General features: G+C 49.3%; 1 protein-coding gene across 1 annotated transcript in view; it reads left to right on the forward strand.

Moving 5' to 3' along the window:
* Positions 1-290: 290 nt before the first annotated feature.
* LOC144167713 (uncharacterized) overlaps positions 291-17,335 on the forward strand; it is a 32,281-nt gene continuing 15,236 nt past the window's right edge. The window contains exons 1-9 of the mRNA XM_077696901.1: positions 291-412; positions 6,456-6,584; positions 8,115-8,212; positions 9,254-9,314; positions 10,267-10,509; positions 11,300-11,459; positions 12,067-12,197; positions 12,290-12,598; positions 16,213-16,482. Of these exons, the coding sequence (XP_077553027.1) occupies positions 296-412; positions 6,456-6,584; positions 8,115-8,212; positions 9,254-9,314; positions 10,267-10,509; positions 11,300-11,459; positions 12,067-12,197; positions 12,290-12,598; positions 16,213-16,482 (1,518 nt within the window). The 5' untranslated portion in view covers positions 291-295. The remainder of the gene's footprint in view (positions 413-6,455; positions 6,585-8,114; positions 8,213-9,253; positions 9,315-10,266; positions 10,510-11,299; positions 11,460-12,066; positions 12,198-12,289; positions 12,599-16,212; positions 16,483-17,335) is intronic.

A 17,335-nucleotide genomic window follows, 5' to 3' on the forward strand; every position in this document is an offset into this window, starting at 1 on the left:
GTACTCTTTGTCTTAGTCGTTACCATAACAAGTTTTTTTTTAGGGCGCGGAAAGGCGAAAAGAAGCGAAATAGAACCAAAACACTACACGAGCCCCTATCAGTCACGCAGCGCAAATCCCGTCAACGCCGCGGAGAAGCGGCGGCAGGCGGCGCAGCGATCGCGAAGCTCGAGGCGTATGGTGTGTGCGAGGGACACTGGTTGAGCCATGCATGCTGAATCATGGGCTCCTTTCTGCCGGACCCGCTTGTAATCTTTTTCTGCTTATTTTTTGTTGTTCCCCCTCAGCGGCGGAGATGCTGGCCGTACAGATAATGCAGGCGGAAAACGTGCTCAACAACCAGTCCCTCTACTGGGCCTGCAACTCTTTCTCGCCCATTGACGAGGACCGGGTCATACTCGAAAAGACGAAGGTACGTGCCTGACGACCCTGCCGACACCACATCGCCTGCGATTCGGTCGAGTCTCTCTTAGGAGCGAAGCCCCTTGGGGCTCGAGATTTAGGCGTCTTCTGCGTCGTCGTCGTTTCATGTTGCCACGGTACTAAAACACCGGGACGCTCGTTTTCCAACGCCTCGCACTGGAAAGTTTCGTCTCCATGGGCAAAAAACGCGTTCTTAAGGAACCCACCGGGACAGTCGTTTTCCAACGCCTCGCGCTTGAATGCTTCGTGCTTCGATACACAAGACTTTTACAGCACAGATGTATACCTCTACCCCCAACGGTTTCATTAGACAGATTTAGTTGGGCGTTCCGGGCGTTAGCGTATTGGTGGGCGTAAAGCGGAGCGTACGCTCGTCGCGACGCGCCCACGGATAGTTTTAGTACAGCGTTTTTCGTAGCGTGAGCTAACGCTTGTGGCGCAACCTGTTGAACCCAACGCGAAGTACCCATGATGATGATGATGATGATGATCTGTGGTCGTACCCTTTGTATCGGGCGGGCTCCAACATTGGTGCCCAGACCGTATAAACTGTTCACACACAAACCTTAAAAAAACAGCACACAAAAACACTCGAAAGGACAATTTCGGAGAGCTCAGTTTCGTTCTCCGGGGAGCCGGTGCGTACGGTGACGGTCCATCACTCACTATGACTCATGTGCACACACACACTGTCGTTGAGTTCAGGCTGCCTTTGCGGAGCGGTTGCTGCAGGTTCAGTTCAATTACCGGCGCACTATGGTCCACCACTCGCTCAGGCGTTTCTTGGCCACCGTCACCAAGGCCCCCGTGGTTTGCTGTTCCGAGCCGCCGTGAGAGGGGCTGTTCTCCAGTGGCTCAAATCCTAGGAGCTGCGGGAGCGTAGCGCCCTCTGCCAGCGGGGTGAACAGGTTTCGGCAGCAACGCACGACGTGTTCTGTGGTCTCAGCCTCCTCCCCGCAGGCCCGGCAGAGCGTGCTCGTCACTGATGCGTCGAACCGGCTCCGATATTCCAGTGTACGCAGCGCGCCGGCCCGCGCCTCGAAGAGGAGGGCGCTGCCCGTACTGTTGTCGTACAGCCGTTCAACTTTTATGTCCGGTTTGCATCGTCGGTACAGCTGGAGAGTGTCTTTTTTCTCCATCGCCTTTCTCCAGCTTTCCTGTTCCTGCTGTTGTACCTGGGCCCCAACCAGCCTGGCCCACCCGCGTGCAGTGTCTGCACGTACTTCGTTCGCGAAGAAGCCAAACTTATTTCGCAGGTGTTGCACTCGTTTGGTCCAGGCCGTGCGTATGCATTTCTGGTGCACGTATGCAAAGACCCGGCGTGCCCAACGGTGTGGCGCCATTAGGCGGAGCCTGCCATCGTAGGCCAGCTTGCTGTGAGCCTCTCGCGCCTCAAATGTAGACCAACCCAGCTCCCCCTGGATGGCTTCGTTGGCTACGCGCCCGTGGCAGCCGGGGGCCAGGCGCCCGACAGCGCGCTGGCCGCGCTCCAGCCACTCGCGTGTTGGAGACGTCAGGCAAATCACAGCGTTGGCGAAAGTAAGCGCCGGGACGTGCACTGACTTCCATAGCTCCCGCACCATGAGGAAACGATTACATCCCCACAGGCACCGTCGGCGTAGGACGGTGCTGGCTCTCTTGGACGCTTGCCTCAGGTGGTCCTCATGGGCTGTGAGGTACTTCGCTTCCGAATTTAACCTTGCGGCGCCACCTGTTGAACCCAACGCGAAGTACCCAAATTAAACTCTTTTACGTGGCTAACCAAGGCAAACTGTAACTGGACGGCGTTTTTTTTTTTTTTCAATGCGTTAACGCTGGTTTCGATTGTAAAAATCTTGCAAGTACGATAAAATATACCCTCTTACCTTGATTCAGTATTAGGGAAAAATGATACACCCGTCGCATTGTTTTGCTCAACCGCGCGACGCCGAAGTTTTGAAGCAACACGCAGTGCTCGGGATACTCACTTTATTCAGCGATGAAATACGGCAGGACCATGCGACAAATACAACTGAGCATGGCATGCGACGCTAATGCGACGCGCAAAATGAAACAGCGGGTAGGCTGGCACGGCGGTTTAGTGATACACTTCACCCGGGTGTAGCAACTCAATAAGATACACGATGCGTTCCTATTACACACTTCCTCTTATTCGTGGAGTCCAACTACAAATCCTTCACGTTTCACACGGTAGCGCAACGTCCTCGGCTCGCACCCGAGGGCGCGACGACGGCGCAGGCGAAAATTCTCGAATTCCCTAAATGGAGGCCGCCGATCTGCACCAACACTGCGCGCATTCCACCGCCACGACACGCACACAAACACCGCCGCCCGCTTCGGGAGCCATCCAGGTTGTCCTTGGTCGCTCATTTCTGGTCTGCATGCCTGTTGGAACTGAAACGTTGTCGCCTAACGAGAAAAACACGCGACGGTCCGCGTTTTCAGTCGCGGAACCTCCTGCCACGACCGGCCGCCGACATCGCCGAGGCAGCAGCCATCTTGAAAGCAAGGGGCCTCCCAGCAGGTCCGCAGCGCCCCGCAAGCGCCCCGGAGCATACGCTCCCAGCCGTTGCGTGCGTAGCACCGCATCGCCGGGGCGTTTACGTAGCGTAATGCGCATGCGCAGTCGCGAGCCGCCCCGCCGGGGCGTACGCTCGTCCGGAGCGCGCGCCCAACTAAATCTGTCTATTTTCGTGGGCAAAAACGCCAAGGCGCCAAGAATACACTGATACACTGCATGCTTCGCCCATCCTCAGGTTTCACGTAAGTGGAAAGACCCGTTTTTTTTTTTTTTTTTTTTGCACTATACGACATAAATCGAATGCGTTGCTCGGCTTATACAGCAGAAGCATTATGGTGACATACTCGAACCCACATACCGGACTTATTTAAGGGCGAAGCACCTTAGGGGCTCGGGCTGTCGGCGTCTCATGTTGTAACGGCACTAAAACACTGGGACGCTCGTTTTCCAACGTATCGCGCTAGAACGTTTCATCTCCGTGAGCAAAAATGCGTACTAGAAGAGCACACCGGGACACTCGTTTTCCAACGCCTCACGATAGAACGCTTCGCGCTTCAACGACACGAGACTTTCACAGCAAAGCTGTACACCTCTACACCCCAACGGTCTCATCTCCGTGGGCAAAAGCGCGAAGGCGCCAAGCGCTCAGCATCAAAACCGCATTATACACTTCATCATAACTTCGAAATGGCATCATACATCGAAACCGCATCATCTAAACCGCATCATACGCTTATACACTGCATCCTTCGCCCCTCCCAGGGTTTCACGTTAGTGGAGATGGTCCGGTTTTTTTTTTTTTTTAAGTGAATCCGTTAGGTGCCATCACTTGGTAGAGAAAATGTACCGCTGCTGTAATGAGTGTAAACACCCTGTTTGAGTTCGTATGAGAATTGGGCCCGGATAGAGTTACCACCACCTTAGATCAGCCCATTGCCAGCGGCGGAACAAGGCTTAGCTAGTGTCACTACAGATACAGAGTACCGTCACTGCGGCACGCAAGTGAGCGACGGCTGCCATTTTGTTGTTTATCACTGTTGCCAGATTGCCGCTTCTGTTGACTCACCGCTAACTTGTACGTGGTCATTTGTAAACAACACTGCCGGAGACGCAGCAACGCGGTACCTTCGGGCACACTTCTGCAGCTGAAATGCTGCGAAACGCGTTATCTTTGATTCGCATTCGGAACGACGCCTGTCGCGCGTAGCCGCAGAGCAGGGAGGTCAAGCGTAGGCTACCACAGTTGACCGGCATAAAACGCATAAACAAGAAAATGGCGGCACCCAGGAACCGTCGCAGTGTAAACAAGTGTTTCGTGATGCGAACTAAGCAATGATCACGGCGGCACGGAACAACAGGAGAAAAGAGTGCCGATACTCTTTAACCCTATTTAGTGACACTAGGCTTAGCCTAAAACGAGTGGCTCTGACGTTATTTCGAATGGCAGCTGAACGTGACGGCAAGTGTGTAGAACAGGTGCACCTCTGCCACGGAGAACGGTAATTCTCGTAAAGCTGTGGCATGAAAGTCGCCGGTCTGCGAGTAGACGTAATTCGCACCAAAAGACGAAAAACGAGAGCGAAGAAAGAGACGCCGACACGACGTAGCAGCAAACAAGTCTTTAATTAGTAATTACCTTGGGGGAATCATTTGGGCCTTCACGTTGAGAGCACGAAGGAGACCTAGGTCCCCCGATTATTTTTTCACCTGGGACGGTTGAAATTTGTTTCTACGACCTGGAAGCTAGCCCTTATCTCGTAACTAGGTGCAAGCTGTTCAACTTCCCACATAACGTACTCAAAATTACATTTCGCAACACTTCGAATGAGGAAGAGGAAGGCACCATAAGTAACGGTACTTTAATTATAAACTGTAATACATTTGGCTTCCTTTCAGTGCTGGTGTGGTCTCCGTACTACCCACAGCAATCGGGCACTTCAGTAAAATGCCGTCATTAACACCTGAAATCAACATGTCATCAAAGAGTTGGATAACGTTTCGCTGCTTTAGGAGAGACGGGAATTGTGCAGCAACCTAATTTACTGTTCTCGCGCAAATCACTTTACAAATGCATTCTTTTCGCAATCTGTAGAGCGAAAGCTCTACTACGACACAACTTTCGAGGTCATTCATCGCGTCGCAATGACCTTCAGTCGCTGGCACGCAAGCTGCGTCTTCCATCTGCGGAAGCTGCGCCTTTCTTATCACTTTGCTTGCTCGGAGCGTCACTGCTGCGGTATACTGCGTAACTATAAACCTTTTCATCCAATAATCTGTAATAAGATCAGGACATGTACTTGGCCGTGTTGCGCATGCGCAGTTACATTTTCCTGCCCACTGCGCCAATCACAGAGTCGCTACCACCGCCCACTGATAAAATGGCAGCTCCTAGGACGAAGAAATTAAAAATGGTCTATAGGATAGTGCGGAACGCCTGCTTCACGTGTGCCTTATCCTCCAGCGGCTGGGCCGCCTGTACGTGCGGTTCAGTGCAAGCGAACCACGTGTCCAGGGGAGGGTTGAACGACTGATGTACGAAAACACTGCGCTGACTGAGTTTACAGGAAGGAAGAGTGGAGAACACACGATGCACGAACACGAAAGCGCTGCTTGGCGGGCTCCTTTACCTGCCCTGGGTTCCAGTAGATATAGCTAGACGACAGGCTGCGGAATCTCAAGCAAAGGGAAACTTCCATAAAATGGTGCACCCCTCTGTCAAACGACGGCGATGGCTGAACGCGAAGCTATCTCGTGAGATATTCCTCTGTTGATACAAAAAACTAAAGCAGGCTTCACCTGTGAAAGAGTATATTTGAGGCAGACTACGCTTTACAGGTGGTAGTTGGCTTCAACGATTCCAATCACAGGAATCTTTTTTTTTTTCCACTTCACCCACGGTATAATTATCATACGTAGTTCGAGAAAGTTGACTTTCCTGGAGTGGCTTTTGAGGGGGACTACAGACAGACGCCATCAGTGAGACATAAAGCTTCGCTCTAAGAACACTCTGAATATGGCCTTTGCTTTCTCTTTGTGATATCTAGGTTTAGAAGTGTCATACCTGAGCCAATTTTAACACGAAAGTGTTTTATTCCCGGATTCAAGAAGATTTCACTTACGTCATATCCGTCACAGAAATGATGCCAGTACAATGAAGCAAGCGGCCTGTAAAGGGTGCAGCCATTGCAGCCATTCTGCTTTGCCGAAGCGACCCGCCAGCAAGACGTTGCTCGCCAAGCACACCCACAAGGCAGTCGCCGTCCCGCAAATCATGCTCAGCTGCAGATTTCGCTGCACATTTCACTTTCGTTTTTTACCGATTCCTATGACAGATGAATCAACCACAGTTTTTTCTTTCCTTCTCATTGACGCCGTTACCGATTGAGTGTAATGATATTGGGCACACTGCGATTGGTGCGATTAAAACGCGAATGAGTAACGGGCATCATGCCAGTGGGGGATGTGGGCTGCTTCGCGCGGTGGGCAAGGAGCGTGCCCTTCTTCTCCATAGCTCAGGTCCCTCTCGATCCGACGGCTGGAAGAGATCCTGTCCAAGCACTACCAGGCCTGTCCGCTGGTCACGGCCGGCACGGTGCTCGCCATGCAGGGACCCCTCATCGAGGTCGACCACAAGGTGCACGTAAGTGTCTGCCGACTACCGTCTTCCGCTGCTTGAAAACGCGTAGAAATTCTGATAATTGTCGACCATTGTGTAAGCACTCCTAAGCCACTTCCTTATATATAGTCATTTTAAATTTTTTCGCTCTACAAGTAATGTACATTTACACTATTATAAAAATGGAATACGTTAACTTCAGCAATTATACGTTTTTGCGCAAGTGCAGGGCTAATAAACTAATTCTGAATTCTGAATAACGCCATCGGCCGAATTTCGCTATTTTTTATTCGTATTTCGGTTTGTTTTGTCGGTACTATTTATTTTTATCGTCGTTTCGCGAGGACGGTGTATAAAATACATATTTTTTATCTCGTTAGATTTTATATTTTTTTGGTTGTCGTATTTTTTAATCCCCTCTGACCAATTATCTCTATTTACGTCATGATTATCAGCCATGGAGCATTTCTCAGCAAATACAGGATGTTACATGGTTGTTCGGGCGTGGTAGCCGGCAAAGAATGCTTGCGCAATAATATTTGCGTTTGCAAGTTTGTTCCCTCCATCTGGCGGCTAGCGCGAGCAGTTGAACTTTCAGGCCCGGTTGCTTTTCCCTCCGTGGTGCAGCGCTGACGCAATGCTTGCCGAGCCTGCATCTGGTCGCAATCATTCAACTAGGAAGATATCGTGGCGCCACACAAGGGCTAGTGTACGAAAAAACCACCCTTTGCGTGGTTGTCTAGGGCGAAATTCCGAAGCAGGAACGTACGTTCTCAACAGTACACGCGAGTGGCAGGCAACGGTTTCGGGGAATGTTACTGATGAGGAGCTACATAATCAAAAATAGATTGATTAGCTTTATACAAATAAAGTAAATCAACTTCTTGCTTGCAATAATGCAGAGCACACATTGGTTCAGCTAGTCTTGTCGGTTGGATTTGCCCTAGCGAGCCTGAAGTGCCTTCCATTTTAGAGCGCAAACACTTTCGCGGTCACTACTGTGGTTTGGCGGCGGTGATGGCGACAGCTACTACCTCGGCGTTGTAATCAGGTGAGCGATTACTGCGGAAGAAGGTGTGGCGAAAGTGTGAGGGGGAGGACGGCACGCGCTGCTATGGTGTCATCTCTCACTGCCTCCCCCTCACGCTCTCGCGCATCTGCTGTGGTGCGACGACTGCAGGGCAAGCCCCGGCTGGCTTATTTTCACGGCGGACTTTTGCGCATTGCTAAATTATCGGCAGGCGAGCGCCGCGGCCGCCGTAATTCCGATGCCATGGTATACCTGCCGGGGTGCTCTTACCTTTAGACATCGAATGAACTGCTTGTAAAATGACAGTCCCGATTTTACAAGTTCTCAATTTAACGAAATAAGTCACCGTTCCCGGTCTAGATCGGGTTTTAACACTATTCGAAGTACATTTTATGAAACATTTTGCGCGCATGAGCGCGGGTGTGTGCACTCGTGTGTGCGTGCATCCTTGCTCACTAACAATACTATTCGGCGAACCAAAGCGTCAAAGAAACCCCGCATATGTGCTCTTTGCGCTTGTGCAGGAAGCAGCTATCGAAACCCTTCGCAAGAGTGTCCGCGTACTGTCAAGGCTACCGACTAAGATGAGGCGTGAAATGCCTCAGCTTCCGTCCATCATAAGGTTAGCCATTTTTACATTCTGTTCGTTACCATTTGGACAAGTGCAACGTCTTACGGACGATGCACTAATGCGAAAGCATTAAATTCCCCACAAGCCACAAGCCGAAAAACCCTGAGTGGCTGTGACCGTCCACAGCGGATAGTACCAAAAGAGTCGACGGCGCAAAAGGTAAAAAAAAAAAAAAAAACGCCGGAAATGGCTTTGAAAATAAAATTTGGTACACTTCGGTCTGCGTGGGAAATGAACCAGGGCCTCCGGATTGCGAGGTGGACGTGTCATTCGGACGCCACGGCGTCTCCGCGGTTTTGGTAGGCTTAAGATGGGTCTAATGCGTGCGTAACTGGGCACGTGGCGATGCGGCCAATTTCACAGAAAGAGAAGAAGGTCGCCGACGCTCTTAGTACAGCGTTTAATCCCCATAGAAACAGAACAACAACAACAATTAAATTGAGTATGCACTTTCGTCTTTTTGTATGCGTTAATTCCTAGCCATTTCTCAAAGGGTGGGCCACTGCGCAAGGTTTTATAATCAACACAAAACCGCAAAAACATTTTGAAGAACAAAACTTAGTCTTTGGGCACTTCTGAGAATGAATTACACAAACATTTCACAATGTACTCCAGCATGTTTTTGCGGTTTTGTGTTGATTGTAAAACCTTGCCCAGTGGCCCACCCTTTGAGAAATGGCTAGGAATTAACGTATACAAAAAGACGAAAGTGCATACTCAATTTAATTGTTGTTGTTGTTCTGTTTCTATGAAGAATAAACGCTGTACAAAGAGCGCCAGCGACCTTCTCCTCTTTCTGTGAAATTGGCCGCATACGCACGCTACCAGATCCGTGGAGACGCCGTAGAGAACCGTGGAAAGCCATGACGGCTTTCCCATCGGTTGGAACGTGATGTCCCGTAAAATGCAGTCAAGAACTGGAATGAATCGCAATGCTGCGCCAGCGTCAAGTAACCGCCGATGAATTTAGCTGCCCTTCTCCCCTGCCTGCGTCGTTTTCCTCGAAGTGCACCTGTTGCGCTTCTCTTTCAGGTCCGTCTTGAAAGGAGAGGCGCTGCTCCTCGCTCACAGAGGCAACATGGAAACTCGCGAGGTAAGCGGGTAAAGCTCGTACTTTGGGATTTCAGGTTGCCCTTTCCACGAGAGCTCAGTGCGTAACACTGAGCGTTCCGTGCTAGCTCTTGGACCTGTGAAGCACAGAAACGAGCCGATTAGCAGGCGCTCACAGGCCCACGAGCTAGGCAGTCCAAGGGGGCTTCACGTAACCTGAAATTCCATGGTTGTTTCTGCAATTTCAGGTTCCTTGAAGCGCTCCTGGACTGGCAAGCACGGACGGGGGCCCGAGCTAGTGCGCATCGCTCGAGGTAATGCATCCGAAACGCAGTGTCGTCATTGCAGCCTCCTTTGGTTACTGAACTCGAATAAACATAGCACAAAAGCTAAGGATTGCTTTAGTGCTTACATTTCGAGATTTATCATTTGTTATTATCATAAGTATACTGAAAAGTATTTCTCATTCTACTCGAGTACGAATTTCTAAGCAAAGTGGTATTACAATGGACAACACATAGAACTAATTTCCAGCTGTCTGAAATTCTTGATTGAGTCCCATTTGTTGTCTGCCTCCAGCCAATCAGGGCTCACTCCACGTGGACAATTGGAAACAGACAAAATTCAGAATTCTGCCCAATGTGTATACTTCGGCGCGTTAAACCTTGATATACACTTAATACTGATTTTGTTCGGGCTCACTCATTTCTTCGAGTGATACTGTACTATAATCTTCGCTGCTGGCATAATTCGATTCCTGCATGTGTTGCGCGTGTGTGTGTCCCTTCCAGGGACGGTATCTGTATAGAACTTTGTAAGTACAGTCTCCTTGGTCTCCTTTCGTCTTCAGCCCATCTGAACGCTCCTTTTTTGCCACAGAAGTTTCAGACAACTTAATACGGAAAACGTCCTCTCAAAAGCTGCTGCCCATCAGCGAGGTGTACCTCGCCCTGAGTGACGTGAAGGCTGATGTTGCCTGGCGCAAACGTGCGCAGCAAATCTGCGACCTGTCGACGAAAGCCATGGCCGTCATGGACGACACGGTGAACCTGGTTATCCAGACGCAGCAGGGTTCAGGTGGTGGCCGCGCAGTTTACGTGACCGAGGGCATCTCGCTGTGGTACTCGCGCGTTGACGTGGCCCAGCTTCGCCGCAAGAGTCGCCAGTACGTCAAGCCCAGGATCATGCTCTCGTACGACGAGTCGCTCTACACCTATTCCAAGGGCCTCTCGGTCGTCGTAAGTCCCGTTCTCTGATACCTCACCCTTATTGGGATACACGTTTGAGAAATATATACAGGACGACTCCAAACTGCTGTTCCTGTGTCCTGGCGTTCACATTTCCACATCCTAGCCCAGACGCGAGTCAGATCTGACAAAAAAAAGCTGTGAATCCACTATGGTACGATTGTTCACACCGGCGCGACGTCAAGCAGAATGCCTTCACCACCGCGCGGCTGAGCTTGGTTAAAAAAAAAGTAAAGAAAGATTTTCGAAATTTGAGTCAGCCATTCGGATTTCGGGTAAGCATGTATTCGAACTTAAGCTCGTTGTTCAGCATTGGTTATGCATGACTGGTAGGGAAAAGTGCGTATAAGCACTTGAGGTAGCGACGAAGAACAGGGAATTAAAAGAAAGAAGATTTCAGCAAAGTCAGGGGGGAAATAACGAGAAAATTAACCATAACCAGCTAACGCGGCGCACCCCGGACCGGAGTGCCACGATTAGTTCCTCGCAAAGATGGGCCTGTAGTGACAAGAGAGAAGTCATCCCACCATTTGGACCTTCGGCATGGTTATGACTAGGATGGGTTGGGTAATTCTACGAGAACAAGGTCGGTGCTCAATGCGTGACGTGCACTGCTACTGGAAAATATTGCCAAATCTGTATGAAACCTGCATCACAACGATCTAGCAAACTTTACAAAGACGCGGCTGACAAGTGTTGTACCAGAGAATAGTCCTGACTAGAGTGAAATAGAATCAACTTTAGTCCTGACCGTGCGTGAATCTGCGGTCCTGCTCCTCAGGTTGCGGTGTACCAGAAGAACCCGTTCCAGTGCGCCATGAGCGTCGGCCCCATCACCACCGACGTAGTGCGTCCCTACATCCGTGACGAGGCCACAGGCATGAGGATACATGGTCCAGCGAGCAGAGGGCGCACCATGCAGGTCGCTCTTCAGCCGGACGGTAAACACCATGCATGCGGAGTGACAGACGTGGAGCATGCGAGTCCGGCGTCTGGCAGCAAAGCTGTCTTGTGGGGATCTCGGAGATTGTTCTTCTGTTCAGCACATTAAGTGCACATAGCCCTAATAGTGTCGCATGACGTGCTTCAACATGCTGCGTAAAAATGCCAGTGAGCAGAACACCCCACCTGTCACGCGTTATATACGCGCACCTGAAACACGTTTCCCGCGCTTTGTATGTCCAAATGTAGTATCAGTTGTTTCTACCATTGGAATATGACCGTAAGAATTATCTCGGCGGTTCTTGCGTCGCTTTCTCTTCCGTTGCTACACATCTTGTAATACGCTGATAGGTGTAGCTTTTTTAGCTAGCCCTTGGCATAGGTGTGCTCCGACTGCTTGTAGAAAAGTACGAGGAGTGCACTAGATCCGTTCATAGTCGCCAGTAAGGTTTCTCTTCCTCTGTGAAGGACACTAGAAGTCATGGTCGCTTCGCAGCGCCTTTGCGTAAACGATACGCCTGTCAGTCCACTGGTGGACGATATTGCGCAATACATGCATCCTGGTCACTACACAACTCAGTGCAGCGTCTTGACCCATACTTGCAGCCATGCATGGGGAGGACGCAACAGCGCAGCTCACAGCGACCACCATGCTGATCGTGAAGTTTCGGCCCGATAAGAATGATGGTGCCATTGTGGTCAAGATCCACCCAGAATTCGTCAAGTACTTCTTTATGGTACGGGCCGAGCTACGCCCTCTCGCGGGCCTTTGCATCCACAGCAGTGTACTCGTGGGAGCGTTCTGAGTGTTGACGTCGTGTTACCCCAGGCCTTCGTGCACAAGGACTCGGAACCGAGCACCAAGGACCTGACACAGGACCAGATGTACATCCTGCACCCGCTGGCTAGCTTCGTGGTCATCCTGCTCGACGAGTTCCGCGTGCAGGAGGGCAAAGATATCTGGGTCATTTTCGTGCCACTTGTCGAGGCCTCGGTCAAGGCACTGGGCATGAAGAATGTAAAGTACCCGTTTTGGCATCGCAACGACATGAGCGTCTGGTACTCGGTCTCAGTGTACCAGTGGAACTGCGTTAGCAGTTCAGATGGGTCCTCTGTAAGCACAAACGAGGGCTGCGTGGTAAGTTTAAACAGTTTTTTTTTTCTTGAGCAACTCTTCTTTTACCCTTCAGAGGCTTGGCTTACCTGTAATTGTGGCACTCCAAGCTGTGTTAAGTGTAGGTCGAAGTGGCATCAAAGTCAAAAATCACAACAGGAATACCTCAAAAACCTAACAGGACTGCCTGTCCTATGACAAAAAACTTTTTGACAACAGAAGTCCTGTTGTTACGACAAAGCCATCTGTTGTTACGACACACATTTCTGTCGTAACGACAAAGTCAATTTCCTCAACGACAAACACTCTTGCAGTCACGGCAGATCTGCCATTGCCGCTACTCTTCACAATGGGCAATAACATTCTAAACATGTGCAACCTCTGATTGGACATCAGGATCACGACAAGACAGGAATTCGGCACGACGGGACATCAAAATCAGGACAGGAATGCGACACACGACAGAACATTAGAATCACGATGCGACAAAAATACGATAAGACGATAGTACGACACGCAAAAATACGACAAAACTACAGAAATTCTTCTCGTCGTCTTTTCGACTCGGATATGCCGTTCTTGTTTCACATGTACCGTTTCAACAACTCTTCATTGCGATAATCACCTTGATAATGATTGTAAAATACCGCGCTTTACTTTGCTTCAGGTGCTGCGTGGCTGCCTTGTTTGTCAGAACTCTGTCGTCTCTCAGACACCACACTGCAGCACACAGACAAGGTGGTGTGACGAAACCCAAACCCCCCCCCCCCCGAAAAAAAAAACGAAAAACATCAAACAAATCTCAATTGCAGAATGCCAAAACCACAAGACGTTAAAAAGGAAACCACTAAATTATATATATATATATATATATATATATATATATATATATATATATATATATATATATATATATATATATATATATATATATATATATATATATAATGATTAAAATCTAACGTTTGATCAAATATCGTCTGGTTGCGTAAGAGATTCATAGTTAAAAGTCTTTATTCTGCCTTCTTAAAGAAAGTTGAGACAAGCGCGAAAGCTTTCTCACGTCAAAACTGCGCCAAAAGCGGGTCAAAGCCGTCGCTGAAAGTGTGTCCAGTCGATCGTTAAAGACCCAAATCGCAAACGAAGAACGATCCCATACGACGATTTTTCGCTCACTAAGTAAACGCATCCACGCACGATCCGAATGTACACCGATACATGGGTTACGAAACAAAGTTACACCATTGCCCTCCTCCTTTCTTCATGATCAATGCGTGTATTGCCTTATCTAGAACCGTTCCTTTTTAGCGAGTTTCAAGTAACCGTTTTGACGCAATGGAAGCCAGGTTTCACGCATGCGCTGTATGTCACAAAATCTTATCAGAGCTTTTTGGCCGACCAACAGGTCTATGGAGAAATGCATTAGTTTTTTTTACAGGACGCCATCGTTCGCACTAAGAAAGCTTTCGCTTTGAAACTCCTGATTGCCGAACAATGGTACACAAAAGGACGTTTCGGCTTCTATACGGAAGCGTTGTTCACTAAGCTGAAAAGCAGAAGCCCGTAGAAGTAATCCCCCCAGGGGCCCTATTCTCGACGCACTAAATTCACCGTGAACTGCGAATTCGCCGGAAGTCTTTTCTGATTGGCTTTCAGTTTTGGCCACGTGCTTCCGGTTGACAAAGCGGTTGTGTGTGCTGTCATCACTTTGACGTTTCATGACGCTTACTAGAACCAGTTTTGAAGTTTGCCTCATTTCTCTCTACTGGGAGCGCATAATTCTTGGCCAGCAATGAAAAACTAGACGAAATGCAGTGGACATTGCAACGTAGAACTGTCTTTGCTATTCACCAACAACACGGTTTGTATGTCACGCCGTCTCTGTGATGGGCTGAGACGTAATTTAAACAGTCGGCTGGAACGCTTACGCCACACATTGGCAACTTCAGCCTGCGTAAAAGTGATCTGATGTTACGCACCAGCTTGCAAATGGCGGTTGCCGTCGCCGTGAATTATGGCAAAAAATTTCACCGACTCAGGCATCCCCGTGCGTCGGCGGGAGATCGCCGGCATTGTGGCTCAAGGCTTGCTCTGTCGCTTGAATCATCAGGGACGCAAGATATCGGCGTGACAGCCATTTCTTTTCTCTGGCAATAACTGGTGCATCGTCCCAGTCAATTTTAAAAATGTGTTGTGGCTTTGACGTGCTCCGCGAGCGCGTTCGGTGCAATCTTCTTCTTGTTCACTGCCTTCTTGTGTTCGCGCAATAGTCTTTCGAAGTTGCCGCTCTCGCCAATGTAGAAACAGTCGCATTGCGCTAGTATTATTTCGACGCACTTAAAAGCTTAGAGCTTCAGGGCATTTTCACTCAGTGGAAAAGGCTTCCGTATGAAAGCCGAAAGGTGTTTTTACCTTGTTTTAATAAACCTTTGGTCGTTGATCACAAGTTTAACAGCGAAGCTGTTCTTACTCAAGGCTTACATGGGACGAAATATGGTAATGCGGTCGCAGCGATGTGAAGAGGGCATAGCCTACGGAAGAGGAGAGCAAGCGCCCAGCTTCACACGTGCAGCAAATTAAAGGAATGCTTGATCGAGACTCCTAAATGGCAAAGCTTGTCTGAACTACTAAATCTGCAGGTGACAATGTTAATACTTGAAACATTGTTTAGCAAAAAGAACATTAAGAATATTTGAGGCAAGACTTCAATTCATAAGGGATATTTGCGTTGTTATTTTAAAAAAACCTGCTGGAGTTTGTCGATGGCAAATAAATAAAATACGCTGTGAAAAAATAAAAGGCACTCACGGCGCCCTCTCGTGGCAGTGTTCTAAGATCAAAAGTAACGAAAGGTTTCAGTAGATGGCGCGAGCAGTGAAACATGGCAAAATGAATTGGCGCGAACTTGAACCGATCTGCTGGCTTTGAGATGTTCTATAAAGCTTAGCCTTGCGATTAGGGAACGCCAAGCAGCTTCGCTGTTAACATCAGCGTTCGCGGCGTTAAGTTTGTGAAGCTGGCCTAATTTTTAACACAAAAGTGTTTTATTCCCGTATGCACGAAAATTCCGCATACGTCATATCCGTCACAGAAGCGACGCCAGTACAACGAAGCAAGCGGCCTGTAAAGGGTGCACCCCTGCACACAGGATCCTCTTGCGGGGAAGCGACCTTTAGCGCTAAAGAGTACGTTATACTTCGGGTTGATCGTTTTCGGGTTTTATATTTTAACACGAAAGTGTTTATGCTGGGATACACCAAGATTTCATTGACGTCATATCCGTCACGGAAATGGTGCGAGTACACCTTTGCCGAAGTATCTGCCAGCAGGACGTCGCTCGCCAAGCACACCCACAAGGCAGCCGCCATTCCGCAAATTATGCTCAGCTGCAAATTTCGCTGCACATTTCCCTTTCGTGTTTTACCGATTCCTGTGACAGAGTAATCAACCGCAGTTTTTTTTAATTATGAATCCACATCGTGATTTCCCGTAATTATACTTCTCATGGTAGGGAGGATAGAGACACGATAGGGATGATGATTTCGCGATGGTGATGTCATGACGCGCCCGCGCATGAGCGTAAGAGCCAGGCACAGATCATGTTGTATGACAAAACGATACGACGATGTCTGGTGCAGTTCTCCAACGTGAGCCGGCTGGGCGAGATCATGTGCGAGTGCCACCAAAACTCGACGGCCGTCGCGGGCACCTCAAAGAAGTTGGCGTTCAGCACACACCTCAAGCCGCTCGAGAACGTCTCGGCCGAAGACCAAGGCCGCGCTGAGAAGAAAGAATTCAACTTTTACTTCCTCCAGTACCTCATCCCAATCCTGCTGGCGGCCCTGTGGGTCAACTTCGTCGTGCTCTTCTACTGGACGATGAAGATTGCAGAAATCGACGAACAGACGGTACGTTATACCCACGCTTTGGTCTGTCTTGAGAGGTCGCCGCGAGTCGTTCCTTGCGATAAATTGCCGATGATCAAGGCTTACCATCATCACTACCATTTGATTGGCCTCTGTAGGACTAAAACCTCCCTGAATGGCTTGACAATCGTAGAGTAACAGCCGCAGTTTTTAAGCATATTGTGTGACTCACCTGCTCCCGCGGTCGTTCGGGAATTTCGAGTTAACAGACATAACGAGTCCGGTGATGCAATGAGCCAGGAGTTGCCTAAACGAATGTCTCGAATCGTTGGATATCTTAAGCCTTTGCACTCCGCTGACTATGAAGCGTGTTATTTCGTAAAGGCCGCACGAGGTTTCCATAAATGCAGTAATAATGTGTAATGCGAACTTGCCGGAACAAGTTTCAGTGTGTTTGCCAGCCGTAACAAGATAACAAACCTACAAAGTTCCACGATGCTGTTTACCTCAGTAGTAGGTATCAGTGAAACTGTGAAGAGATCATAATTCACAATTTCGTGTCCGCCTGATGACGATCATTACTGCCAGACCACTGAGGTAATCGTGCGACCTGATGTCAACTTGCATAAGAAGCTCCCGGTGCATCGAGAGCAGTAGCCCACTACTCCCTGCTCAGTGTAGGGTGACTCAAGCCGACATTTCCGTAAAAACTATGACCTGCTCCCTTCTGTGTGTAGCTTGCGGCAACATTCCGTCTGTACTGTACGTCAGATGCTATGGGGTCTCGGGGGAACTGCTAGTCATCTCCCGAGACCTCAAGGTCGCGCAGCCGCCACCGCCCTATAAGGGGGAGCTTTTTGGATAAGTTGTTAACACGAAAGCGTTTTATTCCCGG

Source organism: Haemaphysalis longicornis, unplaced genomic scaffold (genome assembly GCF_048455015.1).
Source record: "Haemaphysalis longicornis isolate Haplotype H1 unplaced genomic scaffold, Haemaphysalis longicornis Haplotype H1 scaffold_2, whole genome shotgun sequence".
Classification (NCBI taxonomy): domain Eukaryota; kingdom Metazoa; phylum Arthropoda; class Arachnida; order Ixodida; family Ixodidae; genus Haemaphysalis; species Haemaphysalis longicornis.